Source organism: Sturnus vulgaris, chromosome 2 (genome assembly GCF_052056855.1).
Source record: "Sturnus vulgaris isolate bStuVul1 chromosome 2, bStuVul1.hap1, whole genome shotgun sequence".
Classification (NCBI taxonomy): domain Eukaryota; kingdom Metazoa; phylum Chordata; class Aves; order Passeriformes; family Sturnidae; genus Sturnus; species Sturnus vulgaris.
The window spans coordinates 45,605,799-45,628,348 of NC_142244.1; the positions used below are offsets into that span (position 1 = coordinate 45,605,799).

At 38.2% G+C, this 22,550-nt stretch overlaps 1 protein-coding gene across 9 annotated transcripts in view; it reads left to right on the plus strand.

Annotated features, from left to right (window-relative positions):
• Positions 1 to 22,550, plus strand: part of GRIA4 (glutamate ionotropic receptor AMPA type subunit 4) — a 214,567-nt gene that overhangs the window by 65,494 nt on the left and 126,523 nt on the right. For all 9 annotated transcript variants that reach the window (XR_015801344.1, XM_014877675.2, XM_088159421.1 and 6 more), the window contains exon 3: positions 4,509 to 4,748. Coding sequence is in view for 8 of the 9 variants with exons in the window: in XM_014877675.2 (XP_014733161.1) it covers positions 4,509 to 4,748 (240 nt within the window). In the remaining variant the exon portion in view is untranslated. The remainder of the gene's footprint in view (positions 1 to 4,508; positions 4,749 to 22,550) is intronic.

The window sequence follows — 22,550 nt, forward strand, 5'->3', positions numbered from 1 at the left end:
CCACTCCCATGTCAGACAGAGTTTTCAGCCAGCCCAAAAACAGATCTGCTGGTGCTGAAAGCTGAGCTTGTCCATGATGCTGTGGTACCTCTGTGATAACACATTTAGTAAAGGTTAAAAAACACTGCATAGGAGCAGTGAGAACATGTGACAAACACAGCCCTGCAGACCCCAAGGTCAGTGCAGAAGGAGGGGCAGGAGGTGCTCCAGGTGAATCTCCAGATCTGAGATTCCCCTGCAGCCCCTGCTGCAGCCCATGGTGGGGCAGCTGTGCCCCTGCAGCCCATGGAGGTCCATGGGGATGCCGAAATCCACCTGCAGCCTGTGGAGGATCCCACACCAGGGCTCCTGGTAGGAGCTCTCAATGGAGAGAGGAGCCCACACTGGAGCAGGTTTTCTGACAGGAATTGTGGCCCGTGGGGACTCATGCCAAAGCAGGCTTTTCCTGAAAGACTGCTTCTTGGAGAGTGCCTACAGTGCAGCAGCTCTTGAAGATCTGCAGCCCATGGCAAGGGCCCATGCTGGAGAAGTTTGCAAAGGATGGTATTTCCTGGGTGGACCCAATGCTGGATTGGGCAAGCAGTCTGAGGAGGAAGGAGAGTCAATCACAAGTTTTCATTGACCTATCACAATCCCTAATTCCCATTTGGATCTCCAAAGCATAGGAGGAAGGGAAGAGACAGCAATGACAGCCTATCCTCATATCTGAAAACTTCCACAATGCAAACCATTCTTGAGTCTTTCAGTTTTGGCACTTCCATGGTTTGTGTTTTTATGATAGACCAGTGTGTCTGTCAACATCTCTGTAATAGTTTTCAAAGTATGCTAATAAAAGTCTATTTGTCACTGCTTTGTATTTATGAGGTAAAAAGTTTTGAACAAAATTTTCTTACAATGTTAGTATGCAACTCTTTTGCCAAGCATAATTCAGTGAATTTTTAATAAGTGAAATGCCTTTAGAAGTGTAATAGAAATGGAAAAAGAATTGGCAAATTCAGGTAGCCATGTTTGCTGGGAGGCATTTTCTGAGAACTGTAGTGAGTTGGAATGCAAATCCTCATGGCTTTGCTGATTTTGTGGTCGCTGCTGATTACTGTAAAATTGATTCAGGAGTGTTGCAGCATCTCTGCATATGTTTAAGCTTCATCTCCATAGTGTCACAGGCATTTTTCCTCTCTGTGGGTTTTGTACTGAGTAAGAAAAAAGTCTCATAACCCTCATCTTTGCATTTTTTCTTGTCAAGGAGCAAAGAAGGACACTCTTTAGCTATTTCCCAGTCTTGATCTCAAGTATAATAGCACAAGTTTTCTTGGATCGGCTATTTCAGGACTTTAATGGTATTCAGATAATGTTTTATCACATTTGGATTTAGACTGGAGCAAGGGTAGTTTGCTTTGAACATGAAGAATTATTATTCTGTTACTCTAAGTTATAAGTACTTCAGGGTCATATTATGTTATTTAATGATATTTCAAGTTTGACTTTTTTCTCCATCCTGAGAATGAATTCGAGCTTTAACTCCACTAAGTGTACAATTTCACAGCTTGGCATTGATTTCTTGAATTTTTCATCATGTGGATTCCTACTGTAAGGACCATGTATTATGAAAAGTACTCTGTGCCCCTTTAAAACTGCAAAGAAGTACAACAGCAAGGAGCCTTAGGAAGGATTTTGTCTAAACAAGAAACACATTAAGTAATTACCACTTACATGAGGTTTGTGTTCAATTATTTCAGTTGTCAGAGTTAATTGAACTGTGTTTAAAAATAGAGAAGGCCTGCCATATCCTCACAGAAATATTGCAAAACACAGAGAAATCCCTTTGCAGGGGAAAGTAACGTACAGGATGTGACTGAATGAATGATTATAGAAGGAAGATACAAGAAATAAGTGTTGAAGAATAATTAATAAGAAAGATTGTGCTTAAAAAAAAGGAGATATAAAGGATATTTGCTGCAGAAATGAAAGCCGAAGTTAGGGCTTCCACTGAAAAATGAAATTTTTAAAGGGCATTAAAACAACAGCAGAAGGTCATTTAGATATTTAAATAAAATACAGGAAATAGGAAAATAATTGAAGTTGTTCTGTATTGATGATGAGACAGAAAAGCAGGAAAGTCTGGTCAGAGATTTAAAACTAATAGATGTTTCACATTGATTTTCACTCAAGGAAAATGTTGATCTTAAAAGAGGTGTGATGACTAATGGGAGGAGAGAAGTCACATCATTCTTCCCTGGTTCTTCAAGAACTGGTTTACTGAAGGGCAGATGCAATAACAAATGCCTCTTACTACAGCTGTTAAGTAAGTTGTGATATGTGTGGTCAGGGAAGTTATAGAACGGATTTTGAAGGAAAGAAAGCTTTATAATATGGATATAGACTGAAAATTGCATAAAGTGCTACCAGAATTTACTAAGGTAGACAGTGTAGGATTGATCTCTATCTTCCAGTTGCCAAGAGAATGCAATAAAATAGACATACTAAGATAAGTGAATTATGGAAATGAAGATAAACAGAGTCAAAAGACAAGCATAAAACTGTGGAGAAGATGGCAACAAATATTGGTAGAAGAGGAGGTTCCAGGCTGGAGAAGCACAGTTAGAGGAGACAGATCATAAGGGTCTAATTTTACAGTAGACACAGAGATAAAAAGTCAGGGTACCATGATGGAATTTGCTGGAGAGGCAGATAAGTACATCAAGCAGAGCAGACTAAGACTCTAAGCATAGAAGTATACAATTTTAAAGGAGTGCAAAAATATGTGTGGCATGAGGGAATACACATAATAATGACTAATGAAAATACTCTGCTATAAGCAGAAACTCATCATTTGCAAATGGCCCAGAAGGAAGAAAGGAGCAGACTTTTGATCCCAACATGATCATCAGGCATCACTGAGGTTCAGATTTTAGAAAAAAACAGTGTCTTCTTAGGATATGTCAGAAAAATTATTTTATGGTTGAGATGGGGAAATAATGTAAAAACAGGAAATCTTTATGTGAAATTCTCAACATGTCGGTCATCTGTGTTCAAGCAAGATGAGATGGAGCTGTGAAAGCAGAGAGCAATGTTCCCTGTGATGATCAGTGGAATGACAAGGCAATTAGTGGAATCATTTGAGGGGTCTGTGGGAATCTTTATTGTGTGGTCCAGCAAAGAAAATACTTAGAGGTTTGTAAGAGATGTGTATATTGAAGGTGAACTTAGGTAAAGGAAGAAAGCTTTTGAGAAAGTTTTATTGATATAAAATCTGACTATAAAAATCATTAGGATAGAAGCCATAACAGTGGAGGAGAGCATAAAATCATAAAACTGCCCTCAAGCTACTTACTCCAGTTCTGGCATCAGAACTGGGTAAATCACCCAAGCCTTAGGAGAAAAATGCACAATTTGTTATTTTCAGCTCTTTATGCAGTAAATATAATATGAAAAAATTAAAGTTGAAGTGATTTGAATTTGTTAAGGGTGTACATTGTTTCCTGAGTGTGCTGCACATGCAGAATGACTTTGAACTCCAGGCTAGTGGAGGGTGTCTTAAGTTTTCCCATGTTTAGGCAACATGTAAGAATGGACTGTGAGAAGAGAGGATCTGGAACAGGAGAGCATAGGAAATACTGAGAGGAAAGCATAGGAAATATGATGATCCCCAGAATGTTCCTTTCTCCATGTTCTGTAATTCTGGGAGAGGTACCACTGGTAATGATCACACAGTTTCTAATAACTTGGGTTGGGATTTTTTTGTTAGAGCGTTTGTGAATTGATAGAAATGCAGTAGTTGCTAAAGAAAATACCCACATATCTACTTTTATGTGCAGAGATCAGTAAAGTCCTTACCCAGTCTGATGAAATCAATGGAAGTCTTTCCCTATGTTTTATGTGAGTCCAAGGGCAAATCAAAACTCAGAATATATACTCAGGTTATTTGTTTTCTGGTTTTCAGTTAGCACGGAGTAGAAAAAAAAAGGGTTGGGGCAAAAGTCAGATCACATTGACTTACTACATTTTACTTAAACTGCCTCCTTAAAGTCAAGGAAATTTTTCCTGAAGTAGGTTTTTAGTCAATGTCTCTAGAAGTGTTTAATGTACCACGAGGGCGTTCTGCTTAAAAGGGAGCAAAGGTTCTACATTTTTACAATTCAAAATGTCCAAATTTCTCTTACAAGGTCAGTAACATATTTTTGATAATTTTCATATTTTAGAATGTGAACATTTTTCAGTTCAAGGTAATGGAGATGCTCAATGCCTGATACTATGCAGAGCTATGATTTTTTTTCCACTGGTATGCAAAAACACTTTATTTATTTTGCATTTTATTTTAGAACACAATCACTATCGATGCTTTAGTAGTGTACTATGAATAGGATCAGAAGGTAATGAAATGTTATTTAGCTATTTATTGTTTTCCAGAATAAAACACGTTTAAAAATTCGGAGATGTTGGAATGTGAAAGTTCGTGTTTACAGATTTTGTCACTGCTTAAACTCTGTTTGTTTGTTTGTTTGTTCCAGTTTGCTCCCAGTATTCTAGAGGAGTTTTTGCCATTTTTGGACTGTATGACAAGAGATCAGTGCATACCTTGACCTCATTCTGCAGCGCCTTGCACATCTCGCTCATCACGCCGAGTTTCCCCACGGAGGGCGAGAGTCAGTTCGTGCTGCAGCTGCGGCCGTCGCTGCGGGGAGCCCTGCTCAGCTTGCTGGATCACTATGAATGGAACCGCTTCGTTTTCCTCTACGACACAGATCGAGGTAAGCTGTGACCCAGCTTCCCTGTCTTCACCTCTCTAATGTCTTCTGCAAGAGCTGTGAACTTTTATGTCCTGTTGAGAGCTTGGGGAGCCAAATTTTAGAGGGCCTTTGAGGTGAAATGCCTCTGACTGAGTAGCTGTGCGGCTGGAGGAAGAACTTAGTCTGCAAAAATTGGGTATTGGATTCACATAGTATGTAATCGACCAGCCAAAGCCTGTGCTTTAAGTCTAGAATACTAAAATCTTTACAGTAATGGTAGTGAAATAAAAACACAGTTCAATAAGCAGGATGTTACAGCTCTGTTCTCTCTTCAATTCACTTCGTAAGTGACAGCAGTGCAAAGTAGAGAGGAACAGCCACTTCTCTGCATCTGCACTGCTGTAAGCTGGGATGACAGTGAGCCTGTGGGACTTCCAAGCTTTGGAAGGTCAAGGCAGAGAAAGGCTCTGCCCTCAGGCTGTGCCAGAGCAGTGGAGGTCAGAGGCAATACCTGCCAGGCACCAGGTATCCACGGGCCAAAGAGGGAGGGAGTGCTGCCACAGCCCATCTTATACTCCTTTCAGCTGGAGTTATCTCTGTGATGGACTACACTCTTACAAAATATAGAGTTAATTACAGAAAAGGGTGTATTTTCTATCCAAGGTCTCCAATCCACATCCCAATGCATCTCAGAACTGTTTAAGTGGTAAAAAACTGTAAGTGCATCACTGTACGTCACCAGTCAGTGAGGAATTGAGAAGTAAAAGCTGTTCTCTGAGTTGTGTGTTCATTCTGCTGGCAAAGTCTTTGTTTGTGGAATTGGACTGAGCCAACTTAGATGAGCTTCTGCAAAAGAGGCAAGATTTTTATGTTGGTGGCTTGCATTTGGAGGGAAGCAAACAGCATAGCTGTAGTCAAATAATTATTTTACTACAGCTGTTTCAATATAGTTCCCCATGTGGACAGTCTATTCCAGAATTAAAGTGGCTTTATTCCAGTATAATTACTCTACAGAAGAAATAGGGAATTACACAGACCTAACTAAATCTGTTTAATTATTTGATTATGGCTATAGGAGTTAGTTTTCTCATATATACAAGCACTACATTTTCGTAAGTTTTTACCTTGATATGCTGCCTAAATACCTGAATTTGAATCAAAATGAATAATGGAAGAAAATTAAAGAGTTTGTATTGTTTCATAATTGCTTGTTTGTTGTTTTTAATTAAATATTTTTTTAATGCTTGCTGAATCCGTAAAGGAAGTTCTGGGAAGCATTATAGAATGTATTAGGTGACTGGAAAGAGAAAAATATAGCAGAATTTTAAAGTATTTCTACACAAGATATAGGTAACAAGAAAACAAGTAGAGAATTACAGATGTGGTCTTACAAGTTCAACAGATTGTCAAGTAAAGAAGTGCACAACCTGCAGTTACCTTTCTCATCTAAATTCACACACTTAATTAGATTGAGACATCATTTTTGAGCAGGTGACATCACACCAAGGACAGTTGCAGAACAGAGTCTATAACAGCATGGTTAATTATTATGGCACTGAACTTGGCCACTCTGAACTCATCAGCACGTCTTTGATAAAGACATGACATTTTCCAGCTTGGATTCAGGGGGTGCTGCATTGAGTAGCCTTTCAAATTCAGAATTGGTCTTGTGATGCAGTTTTATGCAAGAGAAAATAAGATTCGATGTATCTTTTGGTATTAAGAGTACTGTAAAGACACATAATTGTTGAGTAAATTTTCACCATCTTTGCACAAGACAGAATTTCAATGTGGACCTGAGATAGGCTTTAAAAAAAGTAAGCATCACCTTACTGTCAGGGTAACTGTAAAAAGAAAAAAACCAATTAATACTGAGTCATGGAATCTCTGTCAGTGAGGCCAGAAACTAAGCTTGTCCAGATTCTTGTTGGAGATCATTCCTTTACATGCCAGATGTCTCCCTGTTTCTCTGAGCAGCCCCATAAAAGCAACTTGAAGGAAGGTGAATCCCCTCAGCATTTTGCTGCCGGGCTTGCATGTTGATCTTTGCAGCTTAAGTGGGAAGCTATGAATAAGCTCTTATGAGGGAAGGTAAGCAAGAAGCCTAAATTCCAACCTGACACAGTAGCTGTCTGTGAAGAAGGCAGTATTTAGCAGCTATTGTAAAAGGCAGAAGTCCTTCACAAAAGGTACAATGACAAAATACACTTAGGCAAACCTTCAGCAGTGCTGGACAAATGAATGTTGTTTTCGGACCTGCTTTCAGACCTTTCTGTCCTGCTTGCTTCTTGGTTCTGTTGCATGTGACTCAGTTACTGCTCACTCTTGGGGACTGAACAGTTAAATCCTATTATCGGGGTAGGTTTCTCTGTTGTGTCACTCCATTCATCTCTTTGACAGCCCCTGAGCTCCCTGCAGAACCCCAGTCTTTAATGCTGGAGCCACCTATGTTACCATTTCAGTTCAGGACAGGAATGTACTTTTGTTTTGTAGTCTGCAAGTCATTCCCACTATCACACTTGGGGTTACACCCTGTAGCAGTCTTGGACCACACAAACTCTGATGAGATGGTGGCTTCAGCTAATATGTTAAATCTGATGTTCTGATGTTCTGCCGAACTCACAGTCTGAAAAATCGTTGTCCTGTGGCAGAATGAAGATACTAGGAAGAATGGCAAAAATACAAAATTAATTGGATCTAGCAGGGGACATTATGGAAAAGGAGAGCAGGTTTTGCAGGAGGCATTAGACCTAAGAGAAAGATGAAGGAAAATTCAGCTCATTATTTAACAGGGAAAAGTGAGCAAGTAAAGAGTGACACGAAAGGCTAAAGCCTGAAGCGTCCTTTTGTTTCAATACATTCCTCTTTCTTTTATCCTCCTTCCAGGTTTAAAAAGTTTAATACTGACCTGATGCTTAATACAATTAGTATTAACAGCAAAGTGCCAGGAACACAGACAGGACAGGGAAGAAGCAGTCTGAAGAACATTTTTTAGAGTTATGTAAAACACAGTAGGAAAGGGCTGAAACAAAAACCATGCCTCCTTGAGATACCCAGAGAAAAGGGAATTCCAGCAGGGAAAAAGAGGTAATATTTGATGTCATCTCTGAAGGGAATTGAGCAAAAAAACACAAATGAGTAGAGCAGAAGAACATTCAGTTTATATATGGTGTTTTATTGTGACTGAGAGGTATTTCATTTAAAAAGAGGCATATAATCAAGTGGAGCTGTGTATCTGTAAATCCATGGGATTTTTGTCCTAGCACAAGCATGCCTGTAGTGTGATTTCACTAGTTGGAGACAACATTTTCTGGCACCAGAAAGAAAAATTTGGACCCTGAAACCACAGAAGAAGGCTGGAGGAGTTTGTGTGACATGTGAGAAGCTGCTTAATAATTAAATCATAGAACAATTTAGGTGGAAAAAGACCCTTAAGGTAAAGTCCAACCATTCACTTAGCACTGCCAATATCCAATATAGACCTGAGCAGTTCAGGAATTGAGCCTACAAGAGGTCAGCCTTAGTTTTCCACTCCGTGTGCAGCCTGACTGAGAGCAGGAATGGCTGAAGGTAAATGGTAGTTAATGGCTAATTAAACTGCAGGGATTACCCAGAGCTGAGGGGTCCCAGGATGGAGAGTGGCAGAGGGGCTGTCCAGCTGCATGGGGACACATAGGACACCAGGGAGAATGGCAGCCAGCAAACTGGAAACTGCTTTCACAAAATGTCAGCATCCATTTGAATTCAGTTGTGTTTCCCAGCCAGAGTTTTCAGTCCCTGGCTGTGACTAAAGTGGGGAGCACAAAGGGTAGAGCTACCAGCTGGCCTAGCAGTTGGTTCACCAGAGGCAAGGACTGTAAAATAGTTATATTCAATAGAAATTAGAACATAATGTGTGAGCCTGCTTATGTACCTATGTTAATGCTTTTTTTCTTGCCTTCCACTCCTTTTAATTACATGTTCATAAAGCCAACTCAGTCATGGCTGCAGATGAGGAAAAATAGCTCACTCTGCACAAGGTAAATTTAATTTTCCCCAATTTCTGGATAGTGTTTTAATAGTAACTCCTTTAAAGTTGAAAGTGTTCTATGAAAATCTAAACCTTGCAGAAATTTTATACAAGTACTGGTGGCCTGTTAGAATTAATCCTACAGTACACAGAGTAGCAATCTCTAGGCTTTTGTCTCTAAGAACTTGCAGTGGATAAGTGAGTCCCAGAAGAGAACAGAAGATATCTCAAGTAGGCAAATAATGGTGCAGGAAATTTAAAGCTTTCCCTCTTATTTTGAAGGAGATTATGGATTTTATTTACAATCAGTTTATCAGGCTAATCTAATTTCCAGCTTTGGCAGAGCATCTGGCTCAGCAGTAACCATTAGCTTTGGTGTATCCATGATTAGTACCTCCAGTGATACTGCCTCAGGCCTGGCTTTCTCACAGGAAAAAAATAGAAAATAGAGAAATAGAGGTTCAACTATAGCAAGGCAATTTGAAAACTAGAAACCAAAATTTTTGCTAATAACATATCTTAAAAGTAAAAGCAGGTATCAGGTGGGGTACAAGGGATTTGTCTTTGAATTTGCGTGACAGCACAGAGAAAGACTTTGGTGGGTTCCTGAGCCTGGCCAAGGTGTGAGTGGTACAAAAAGCGTTCAGGGTTCAAAGTGATCTACCCAACAGAGAGTTCAAGAAGGTGAATGTGATAAGGTGGTATAAAGGCTAAACATAGCAGGGAAGAATCATAGCTACAAAGTGCAGAGTAACTGTCTCAGAATTAATAGCATGGGATGTATATCAGGAGTTGTGGTGAGCCATAAGTACAATGTAAGTACAGAACACCACATACAGATATAAGTTTCAAGTGTCCACTGAAGAGAAAGAATATTAAAAAAAATATTGTGTAGGCAGATTTAAAGTGTAGCTAGGAAAAAAATGTTTCAATCAGGTTGGAAGAAGCTGATGAGGTTCTTACCACTAGGGTAAGATTGTTACCTCTTCAGGGGTTTTGAAGAGTTTAGTCCTGCACCATCAGCAGTGGTGATGGCTTTGCTGTATCCACCTCAGGTGATCTCTTATGTCCCCTCAGGACTTTTTATGTAGTTGTCATGATTTCTCTAGGAAACTAGGAATGGCTTTTTCACAGTACTTGGAACACTGAAAAGATAATTTTCTCAATTTTCTATTATGGAGCAACTTTCAATAATATATTATTTCTACTCAATTATATATATATAGCCTTTGTAAAACATTTAGTACATTTTATTATTCAAAAATCAGATCAAAAGCATTCTAAGTGAACTAGATAAAAATACTGTAAAATGAGGTTGAAGGAATATCATTATAATATGGTACTCAATAAGTTATCATTAGCTGGGCCTGTAGGTGTTGAAAGAATTGGCCCTACATCAAGCTTTACTCAATATTTTTACTGCACTTCTGAACAAATTTTTTGATGTCTCACTAGTGAAAGTAGTGGCAATATAGTAGCAAGTTTTAAAGTTATTTCAATACCTCAATTGAAAGAGCTAAACTTACTAAAGTCAGTAGTGATATAAACACGTAACTTACACTTTTATGTGCATAAAAATACTGAGTCGAGGTTCTTATTTATTAAATAAGTTAAAAGGACCAAGTGTTGCTAGTAAAAAGCAAATTGCAGGTGACCTTACAACACAATACTGAAAAAAAAAGATTTTGACACCAAGTGCTCTTTATTTATTAATTGTTTTCTGCATAGCACTGTTAAGTCCAAACCTACATCACTCTTCTAGAATAATATCACAGGTAAGCCTGAAAAAGCAAGTTTTGTCTTTGATTGTAAAGATCATTATGCTGGGAATCTGACTTTGTTGAACTGCAGTCATTCACATGCTCTTGGGCCCTTTTTTCATTACGACCACCAGGAAGAATTTGGTCGGATTCCCACAATGTGAATTTTCATCCTACTGATCTTTGGCAAAATGCTGGACAATAAAAAAGAAACATAAGATCATGATTGGGTCCACTAAAAATGGAAGGTTCTTACTTGCATCATGCAGTTTTGTCCCAAACTTTTGTGAAATAAAAATCAGTGTTGTCATGGCATTGTAGAAATATTGGTAAAAGAAACAGCATCCAAAACCTGCTCTCATAGTCTTTAGACTGTTCTAACATCATGGTCTGCAGGTTTGAACTTTTCCACATTCCTCACTAGATCTGATAAAAAGCTGTGTGTCTTCAGCAACCACTTTTCCATGGGCAGTGAATCATGTCACACATATTGAGACCCAGCTATCACCGTGGTTTTTACAAAGTTATATTGTAATTTAATAATGCAGGCGATTCTGAACTGATACACAAAACATAGAAAAAAAAAAGTTTTGTCAAATATCGATGAATTTAGAGAACTGCAGTAAGTTTGTCATAAGATACACTGTTGTCTGTACTCAGTAACAGTAAATTCCATGTTTTTAGTGAAATAGGGCAGCATACTTTATCCATAAGTAGTTGGCTTCCAGAAAATTTTGTTTTGCCAGTGTTAGCTCATTAATAATTATACCAGCAAAATGCCAGCTCATCCTCATCTTCACAGCAGGTGGTAGCAGCTTGAAAATACAGGTAATAAATGCACACGTGGAACTGAAACGCAGCTGGATCCTAAAATCAGAATTAGTAATGATACTGTGACTTTCCATCTTTCCCTTGTCTTTCCACTAAAGAGATGCAAAACTGGTAAATCAGCAGGGTAATCATTTAATTTACTACATGTGGAAAATCTTCCAAGAGCTTTCAGAATGCTTCATTTAACAAAAGTGCTCCTCTTGCTGACTGAAATGATTGAACATTAGATCAAGGTAGAAATTAACAGAAAATGTAGGTATTGGAATCAAAAGCTGATCATCAAGTGTACAAATGAGTCCCCTGACTTTGGTATTCCATGTAAGATGTGGCTCTAATTATGCTGCACTAGAACTTTTCTGTGTGTTTGGTCATCTGGCTAAACAGTCAGAACTTGGAGCGCAGCCTAATATGCAAATGCCATAGAAATATATAAATCCTAAAACGTGAAATAAAATGCTTCTTATTATATTCCTAATCTGAAGAATTTGCTTTCCTTTATTCTGACTTAGTGGGTGCCATGGAGAAGACAAGAGACTCATGATAATTTTAAATATTGCTTTTTAAGTTGCCATGCCAGTGAATCATCTCTGCCCTTTCTAATGATTTGTTTGTGACAGTGTTGTAGAATCCTTAGAGCTAAGTTCTTTTCTCAGTAGCATTTATCTCAGTTTTGCACATGTGTAATACAAGATTATGCCTGTAACTTCTATATGCTTTTATATTCCAACATCCAAATGTAAATAACATTGCAACTTCCAATGGCTTGTTCTAATGATATCAGAGAATTAGAGAATAGTTAATTTGTTGTTACCTGCATATGTAATACATTCCTTCAAATGAAAACATGTCATTTTTATCTGGTTTTTGCACAGACTCTGTATTTACTTGAGAGCAGGGACAGTATGGTCTGTAATTCTGAATGTCTGTTTCCATTTGCTTAAGAGCTTTTCCAAAGAAGGATGTTATGCTGCAGTTAAGGAAAAAAGTGTCTTCATACCATTTTTTCCTCAAAAAAGCCCTCATATATTGGCATTTTTGTTCTAGATTTTCTGAATAGAAGAATTAAGTTCAGCTGCTCTTATGAATTTCAAATAGCAACTCTGAGCAGATTTCTGGTTTTATTATTATTCGATCTCAAATAGGAGGAGGTGTTTTATATATGTAATGATTGGATTGTGTTCATCTTCTCTGTGGATCAAACAAATTGCTGTCATGGAGGAAAGCGTTAAGCAGAAATTTGTGTTATGGTTCACTGGTATTTAGCTTTCATATTAATATTTAGGGTAGACTTTGCCCTTCTTTACATATATCTATATCAGTGGTATCACTATTGACAAACCCTGCAGAAAGCTACCTTCAGTGAAGGCAGCCTTCCATCAGCATAACCCAGAGCATCTTTTCTAAGCCTGAGGCTGTGCCCTGTCACCACTACCCTGGTCAGTGGTGGCACTGCAGACAGTTGATAGATGCAGCACCCAGCAGCGTGGACCGCCAAAGAAAGCCTTGAAAAGACTCAGACGAGGAAGCCAGCCACACATCCAAATGCTTGTGCTTTAGAATTTCCTTTCAGTATGGACATCCGAGTCCTGCAGCTGCTGAACGTAGCCTTTTGTATGGCCACAGGTGTTGGCTTCAGTGCTGGAGCAAGGGGTGGTAGCAAACAAAGGGGAGCATAGTCAGTGCTGCCAGAGACCAGACGTGGTGCCAGCTTAATACTGAATGTAAAACAAATACTTGTGCCAAGTTGTTTCTAAATGCATTTTTAGTCAGAAAAATTAGCTTGTCTTTTGAGCGTATTATCTATGTGTAGATGAATGTTCCAAGTTTTAATAGAGAATAAAGCAGGCTTTTAAAAAATGAAAATAAATAAACAAGATATGGACTCACAAATATCAAGTCATACTATTTCATTTTTTATGCACCTATTGTTTAAAAAAGAAACAAAAAGTATAAGGCTAATTTAATTCTTCACAATCCCCCCTTGCCATATCTGTGAGACATTTATCCCTCACGTAGTGTGAGTTACTTCTCCAGAGCTGGAGCAGGAAGTAAAGGTAATTCTGCTTTAGAGCAACTCTGTGTTTGTATATAAGGGTATTTCTGGAGCTGCACATTCTTAATCCAGCTGATTGACCTGTCATTCTATCGTCTATGCAATCTGTGATTTTAGGGCTACATTTTCTGCTTCTGTAAAGAAGCATATTCCAGTGTATTTAGATGTTCACTATTCTGAGATGCATTTTCCCTGTAAATGGAATATATTTTAGGTGGTTCCCTCATAAATTACAGCTGAATCCTATTTGCATACATATTTATACAAATAATTTGTCTTTGGTCAATTCCAGAAGGGATGGTTGAAGTGTAGACATCCTTTTAAAATGATTGACTGCTTATCACAGTGCTACAGATGCTATTTCTGCCTCTGTACAGGGAATTTCCTGCACTAGTATTTACAGATAACAGCATTAGCAGCTGCTTCTGTTACCAAAATTGCAATGCATGTTTGAGGTATTTCACATTTTGCAATTGGAAAGAGAGTTACCAAAAGGTCCTTTAATCCTGGAGTCTCAAAATCCCTTTTTTGTCCTACTACCTTGGTGGGTTTTAATATTAATGCACACCTGGATGCTGCAGGACATTTTCCTTTGGACAAGGGGCAAACATTTTGTTCCAATGTGACGTAGTCTGCAAATGGGAAGCAGAACATTTAATGTGGTTTTGAAATCTGGGCATAATAAATGGTGGAAGTGTCACCAAAGAGAAGGGTTGTGAATACAAAACTGGTTTCTAGTGTAGGTCCCTGGAACAAATACACATGTTATGTTAACCTCTCACTGGGAAAAAAAAAAAAAGAAAATAACTGTCCTGGGAGTAAGGACTTGTATCCTAGATCATCCCTCTCCTAAAGGTGAGTCCAGTCAGCATGGGACAGTGAGCTTGGAAAGGTCCTAAATACTGGCTTTTATTTAATAAAAAGTCTTGGATCCAAATTTCTACTGAGTTCAGAATAAGAAAATTACATAAAAATGTCAAGTGTATATAACATAATAAACAAGTAAACACAGAAAAATAATAAGCAACATTTTTTTAAGTGTGCTATTCAAAGAAGTCTCTCATACCATATAAATGTGTTTGCAGATGCCTCTTATAAAATGATTTGATACGTATGAATAAATCAAGTGGAAAGAAATCAGTTTACTATGTTAGTAAACTTGATAAAAGTAAGGCTTTGTGATATCTCTATCTACTATTACATACTTCCTGTAAAAAACAAAGTACACTCCTTTATATAATGGGATTATGAGGGTTTCAAATAGACATAAATTATTCAAAATTCTTTTTAAGGATCTTTAATGGTAGTAAAAATAAGGCAGCTTTGCTAAATTTATGTTATAAAGAGTTTACATTTAGAGTACAAAACAGGTCATGAACCTAACCCTTAAATGCAAGTGACTATCCCAATCACAGACCTATCAATTATTTTTTTTTATGGAATCTACTTTTGAGGGTGTGGATGAATTTCTATCTTTATATATATATATATATATATATATATATATGTGTGTGTGTGTGTGTGTGTGTGTGTGTGTGTATGCCTAATAATAATTGTATCTCCTAGCTTTGTCTGGATGCAGAACAGCTGAAGACATTTAAATATCAAAAATCTTCGTATCTTACAAACTCAAATCATGCTACTGAAAAATATTCTAGCAGTAATTTTAGATTATATTTTCTTTTTAATTTGTATTTGCAGTCTCCTTAAGAAATACATTAAAACCAAACTGTTTTCACAACCTTCAACTGGTATTTCTCAAGATCTCCATTACTTTGTTTTAAATATTCAAAATGAGAAACTCATCTAAAATAGCCTTTTCCCGTGAAAAGTATTTCGATATTTGTTTTTCAAGGAGAGAGTCAGGGAAAAAGTGTCCCAGCTAATTCTATCAAGTAATTGTTTTACTGAGAAAATAATATCCTTCTTCTGAAGTGTTTAACAAATGTGTTTTAAAAGACCAATAAGTAATTGTATATATCTTATCATTTGTGCCTTTTGCTAGATTGATTTCACATCCAATTTCTCCTCAAATAAGCAAAGCATTCTGCCAGGTATTTCCTAATGCAGCTACATGCTCTTGATCTTGAGGCAGAATGAAAATCTCTGTTCTGAAGCCAAGGGTGACGTTCACTGTGTGCCTTTCTGCACAGGACTTCTATTATTCTGCGAATCTTCCCCCAAACCCCCCCACTTGATACATCCTTCTCTCTCGTGATCTCTTCATCATCCCTTGTGAGAAAAGGAACTTCCTTTCTCCTCCGTAGCAGAAAATCCCCTTGTGAGTTCTGAATCTCTGGACCATGGCTAAAACTGCAGCAACTTTATCTTCTGTCCCTTCAGAAACTCTGTTTGGTAGGGCCTCCCAAAACTCAGCTATTTTGTTGCTCACATTTCCACTGCTTCAGGGAGGTTTAATTATTTTCAATTGCATTATCTTCTGAATCACCTCAGGATCTACCGCTGCATTCCTGCTTTCACATATTTAATCAGATTTATTAGCTTGATTCTGCTTTTCTTTTCCACTTTAATAACTTACATTGGCTTTCCTTACACACCTTCTTCTACTCCTTTTGCCACCTTTTCTTGTTCTATCAGTACATTCCAGTAAGCTTGGTCTGTTTTCAGTTCTTATATGTTATTTCAGAGTCTGGGAGCATCCCACTGCCACCTATTTTTATTTCTGCTATTTACAATTATCACAGATCACAGGTTTTAGCTTGAAAAATTAGAAAAACCAAACACGTAATAAGACTTAAATTTAGTCTGTGGCTGTCACAGTGAAAAGAAAATGCAGTTTTGTCTCAGGGTGAACAAATACTTATCAATATATTTTAATGCATCAACATTCCAATTTGAGTGAAACAAAAGACATAAAAAACAAAAACCCAAAACAAAACCCAAAACCAGATATCAATTATTTTTGGTTTTAGTCTAAATTATTTTAGAATAAGAAAGAATTCCAGTTTTGTTTTGTTTTTTTACTTACTTTATTTCTGCTAAAAATGTCTATGGTTTTCATGGACATGAATCACCAAACGGCAAAAGGAGATGTTCACCAAGTGCATTATCTTGTAATCTCAACTGCACTTCCAAGCTTCCAGACAAGAGATGATAGGAAATGCATAGAGGTGCAGTATTTAATCTGTACCAAAAGATGAATTCACAAGTGGTCTAAACACAAAATTACATAATTTCTCCTCCTGCAAGTCAGGCACGTTGCGGTGGCCACTGCACAGCTGCTGGCCTGGGCGACATCCAGGCAGACACAGTCACAATTGTCTCTTTTCATCTGGGTCATTCTGAATTCCTTCAACAGGAAATGGAGCACAAGCAGAAAGTTTTAAAAACATCCCAGACATGAATCAACAAAAACCCCAAACATCTGCTCATCAAAGCTCATCAGAAAACAGTGTATTTTATTTACACTACTCTTCTGGGTGTACTGAGAATGCCTAATGAGGCTGGAGATCACTGGAAAATATTGCTGGTATGAAGTGTCCACTTCACTTGCAGAATAACTGGCCTAGTCTACCCAAAATACGTGAAATATAGTGCATTTCTCTGCCATTTTGTTATTTATTTTAACATAAAGTGATACAGTTTTATTAAAAAACACAGCTTACTTCAAATCAAAGCTGGCTAAAAGAAAGTACAACAATATTTTAATTTGTTTTGAACATAGAATTGTTCTAGCAAATGCAGAAACTGGTACAATAGAAAACACAATTCGTGTAAATTCATTCATCAGAGATGTGAGAAACATTTTCACATGTAAGGAATTGTAAGGTCAGATCCTCAGAGCAGCTCAGCACAACCTACTGACTGCATCCTGTACTGAGTAGGAATTGGGCCAGTGGGTTTAAACACCTAACGTTATATAGCTTTCCTGTTTCACAGGACAGATCCTATACTCTGTGCTCATGCAGGATTTATGAATCCATGTGTCCTTACAAGAGGTCTCGTTACTGGGGCAGGTCTAATGCTGGCTTTGTCCGTAGTAGGAGCTCAGATACCCTTTTCTTCAGCAGTTGGTGTTTTTGTAGAGCTGCATTCAAGCTATTATGGGAAGAAGTGGTTAACTAAAAGGTGGTTACTGACCTGAGCTACTTCAGTTATTTCAGCAAGGGGTTCACCTCAGCTACAGTGAGAAAACAGTGTGTTTGAATTTGTCCTTGCAAATATCCTCACATCTCTGTGCATATCAGAAGGGGAAGAACATTTTCTTTTGTCAGAATAAAATTTGCTAGGGAGCAAAGGGATTGTTTTAATTTTACTTGTACACTGATCCTTATCTTATGTGGGATCGTTAAAAGGTTCTTAGCATCTTAGCATCAAAACAGCACAAAGTATTTCTTCTGAGGATTTTCTGTTTGTGTTCATAGGGAAGCAGCTTCCTTAGCTTTTAAAGGAAGCCAATAGAATTGCTTGGTCACTCTCTTATGGACAAAACTTGGAGATTATGTTTTTCTTAGTAAATTCCAGAAGCAGCAATATTTTCATAGTGTTTGTTTGAAGAAGAAGGACATCAGCTATGAATGACTGGAGCAGCTGTAAATCACATAAGGGGAAATTATTCTTTGCAAGTGTGGAAAGGAATCTTATTCTGCATATCTGCTGTGTAGCTACAAAATATTGCTGTCGATGCCAAAAAGGATAAACACCTGCTGAAAGAACTGTGAAGAAGATTATCTCTCTTTCTTACACATGCACTTATGAAATGTGTACTACACACTGGACCATCTCCAGGTTTTTTCTCTTTCTCTCAGCATTTTTCTAGCCATTGAATCAGTTGTTCACCCTCTCTGACTGACCTGTGGAAAAGACATCTGCTATGGAGAGAGGCCAAATATCAACATATGACATGCTTCAGTTTTGTGGTGCCAACCTTGTAGGATAGAACACTTGTCTGTTTTTTATTCGACCTGCTTTTGGGTTTTGTTACGTGATTTTTTCATTGGTATATGGGGCCACTACTCTTTTCTGCTTTTATCCCTTTTCACCAGGCTGGAAAGAGCTTCTTGCTGACTTCTCTCTACCTGTGCAGCTGCAAGAATGCTCTGCCCGCAATGCTAATGCTCCCTTGCCAGTTTTTAAACATTCTGCCAAGTAGAGAGAATTAATAACAAGATCTGAATCATCTCTAAAGTAACCCCTGTGTCCTATTCCTCCAGTATGATGTCATTTTCCAGCTTCTGTCCAGGATAATAAGAAGAATCTCTTATACTCCCAGAACTGAGAAGTGTGTCAGGGCAGGCCACACCATTATTTCAGCCTACCCTTTTGCCTTTGCAGCTCTAAATGTTTAAAAACCTTTAGGCCAGATTTTACAGTCCCTGTCATGCTGCTCAGCTGGTGCAAAGTGGATGGACTCCAGCCAGAGCTGGCGAGTGGCCACAGCCTTGCCCTGGTGCCTGTGAGGACAGCTGGGACAGGGCAGGGCTGTCCGTGTCCCCGTGGTTCTCTGGGGTGTCACAGGCGAGGCAGCCCAGCCCAGAGCCCCACCCTTGGTGGGGAGCCCCCACCTGTGCATTGGCCATGGCTGACACTGGCCCCTCTGAGCACATCCATGTTTTAGAGCATGGCTTTTGGTTTTTAGACTAAAAACCAGTAGAGTTGAAACAATTGAAGGGTTTGAGTGGGGGTTAAACTAATAGGGAAAACTACTAAGGCTGAACCGTAGCTGATAATACCTGCAATATACATGCCTACTGTGTCTCCAGCAGCAACTTTCTACTGCTATGTGGGCTTAGCTTGTTTCTCTTATTTTCATCTGTTTCATCCTTTTTGCTCTGTTTGGAAGCAAAAGCAAATATCTTAAAGAGTCAAGATGAACTGTCAAAAATGAATAGCATAAGATGCTTTGGGATGGCCATGCCCAGTTAGTGCCACATCTTCAAGAAGTGCTACAAATCACTCCTTCTAGGTTTAAAAGTGTTTAATTTTTTTGTGTCAAGAGGAAGAATTGGCCTTTAGTCTTCAGAGACTTCTACAAACTGTATGAATGTGTGCAGAGCAGGAGCAAAGGAGTGGATCATGCTCCAGTGAATTGTAGCACCTGTTTCTTCTCCTGGCACCTTTCATTCCTGTTGTAACTACCAATGGCTTGCTTTGGCTGGGTGTCGAGTTTTCCTTCCCAAGGGATGTGGAGAACATCCCTGCTGCTACACTCTGAGTTTCTCCCCTCTCTTCTCTCCTGTCTCTCTTCTATCACATGTCAGTCATGAACTTTTTTTCATATTTGCATGTTATCCTTTGCTTGTTTCCAGTGCTCTGCAGTGCTTTTGGTTTATTGTTGGGTGAAGACTTTGAGGCAGCAGTTCTGCAGCTCATTGTTTCTATTTCTGCAGCCTATATCTTCTGTCTACTGTTTGGAAAAAAAGGCAGCTCTGACTGCTGGAAATGGCATCCCTAAATACCAGTGTGGCAGTTCTGAGGCTGTAGTGTGGCAAAAGGCAAACCCTTTTGTAGAAATGCAAACAGGCTCCCAATACCTTGGCATTCACCTCTCAGTGGCTGTGCCCTGGCCTTGTCCTGCCCTAAGTGTGTGAGTTGCATATAAATGCCACATCACATCCCCTTTGGCCACTGCTCTTACTTGTAAGGGTTATACCACATTGGCTGTGATAATAACAGAGTACCTTAATTGATATGTCTGAAAGAGCCTTCTGGTACAAGACACTAAATTCTTTCTGGTTCTCTGCTCCATTTGTAGTAAAGAGACAGTTTCTGAAGGCCTAAAAAGTTATCTGGCTTGTAAAGAAAAATCCACTCTCTGGCAGAGACTGAAGTTATAAAATTTGATCTACTTAACTAAAAATCCTATTAGTTGGATTTACACATGGCTCTCTGACATCAGGCTGTCCAGTATGAAGAATAGGACCTGAGGCCTTTTAATGGAACCTGAAGTCTTAAAGCTGTATAATGCTGTCAGGATTTTTTTCCTGGTTCCTTTGGATTCTGATGCTAAAAACAATGCAAACTAGTGTCTAATCCATACAGACCTTGGAGTTTGGATTATCATTGTGTCAAATGACTAAATCTATTACATTAGAATTTGATAAACAGCTTTCCTGTAATCAAGAATATATTTTTTTTTTGCCACAACTAGCTGCACAGCATGGCAAGATGCATCTCCTTTGAGGCTGATTCGAGCTCTTAAACAGTCAATTCTCATTTTAGCTTGCTGTTTTTAAATCCATTTTTTCTTGACTTCATAGCGCTTCCTCTCACCCCATTCTGCAGAACCATGTGACTTAATTTCAAAGCTAGCAGTGTTTAGTGTTTTCTTCCTTGAGTCTCTTTCTTGGAGAGCCAGGCAGTTTAAGCTCTCAGCACTCCTTTCTGCCCAAAAACAAAATATGAAAAAGGAAATATCTGACCTTCTCCATTGTGTAAAAGAGTTTGTGACCCCAGACACTGCACTGGCTCAGAAATCAGGCAACAAAACATTTATCTTCAAATCCCTTTTTTTTATTAGTCTTGTAATTTTTTTAAATTATTTTTTTTTTAGTATCAAGCAAATGCTTTGGAAGCTTCTTTTACTTCGTTAAACTTTAGTTAACATGATCCTACCTAAAAAAACACCCCAACAAATGAACCCCCAAAGTCAACACACTGCTAAAGATCCTATTAAATCCACAATCATTAACAGTTTAGTTAATTGGGATTATCCCCTACTTCCTTATTCTCTTTGATTTCTTCTTATCTTTTAGATAACAATGTTTAGATAACAATAAGTGAGGGAGATGTCTGCCAGCATCTTGATACCATCTTTGTCATAGCTGTCAGAATTTTCATAACTGGAGAAGAAAATGCATATACCGGCCTGGAATAACTAGAGAATTTGCTTTCTGCATTTCCAGGAGCTCAGGGTACTCAGAGTCACCCTTGGCAAAATTTGGTGAGATGTTTTTTCCCCAAAGTGTTTGGGATGGTGTTTCTGGCCCTGAGCAAACACCTTTTCCTCCAACATCCTACAATCTAATCACAAGAAGAGGACATTGCTGTACTGGGCACATTGAGCTCTTACTGGTTGTGAGCAATATTGGTACAGGTGTTTTGCAAGAAGGAGTAGTTTACATCCTAGATAAAATAGTATTATCTTTAGGTAAAATATTATTTGTCTGAATTAAAACACACTACACTGGGTTTGCATTTAGTTACCATAAATGATCAGGAAAATGCAAGGCCTAATATATTGATTCCTCACTGTTCAGATCATCGAAGTTTACAGTACATTTGGCTAAAACATTTAAATCCTAGTCTCATCGAAATAGAAGTGTATATCTCCTTACTACCTCTCCTTTTTCCACATGGATTATTGTATTATAAATGACAATCTATTAATTTAGCCTGGCCTTACTTTGAATCATACATATGCTTGAATGTTCAAATAGGGTGTTTGAAATTAATGTATTAAAAAACTCTGGTGAGACATAGTGGATTTGTAAAAATAGAAAACTGCAAGTAAAAACACATAAATATTTATGGTGAATTTCTTATTCCTGTTTGTATTTTATGTCACATAATCTTTCTGTCATAGTATTAGGTTTGGTTTGCCACTGGTTTGTGTGACAAGTAATTTAGAACAGCTCACATCAATCAAAATAAATCATAGTATGCAAAGAGTTAATATCAGCTCTACGGGTGAGAAAGCTTTTTAATGCATGACTAATGTATGTGCATGTCTTGTCCTTCTGAGTTAAAAGGACCATTTGGGGCTGAAAATGAAATCCTAGATGAACTGTTCTTCAATTAATAAAACAGGGGATACAGAGCTTTTAAAATACTTTGTGATTCATAGATACACTTCATAGAATGCACATGGCAGTGGCTTTTTCTTCAGCCTGATTCAGCCTCCACTGACAGTGGTGAAAATCAGGAGTAACTTCAGCAAAGGCAGTGGAGCTACCTGAGATAAGATGAGAACAAAATGAGGAATTTATTGTCACAGCTGTAAAGAAAATATACTGCAGTGATGGATTATTTCTTTATGGACTATGACACAGCTTGAAGGAAGGAAAAATAGTAGTGGCCTATGAGCAATTGATTTTTTTTCTCCTCCAATGCTGAATGAAAGTAGAGCCAATGTTTAGCAATGTTTCTCTTATACAGAGAAACAACTGAAGAAGTACAAAGAAGTTGTACTGGATGGGAAGAGCTTTTGC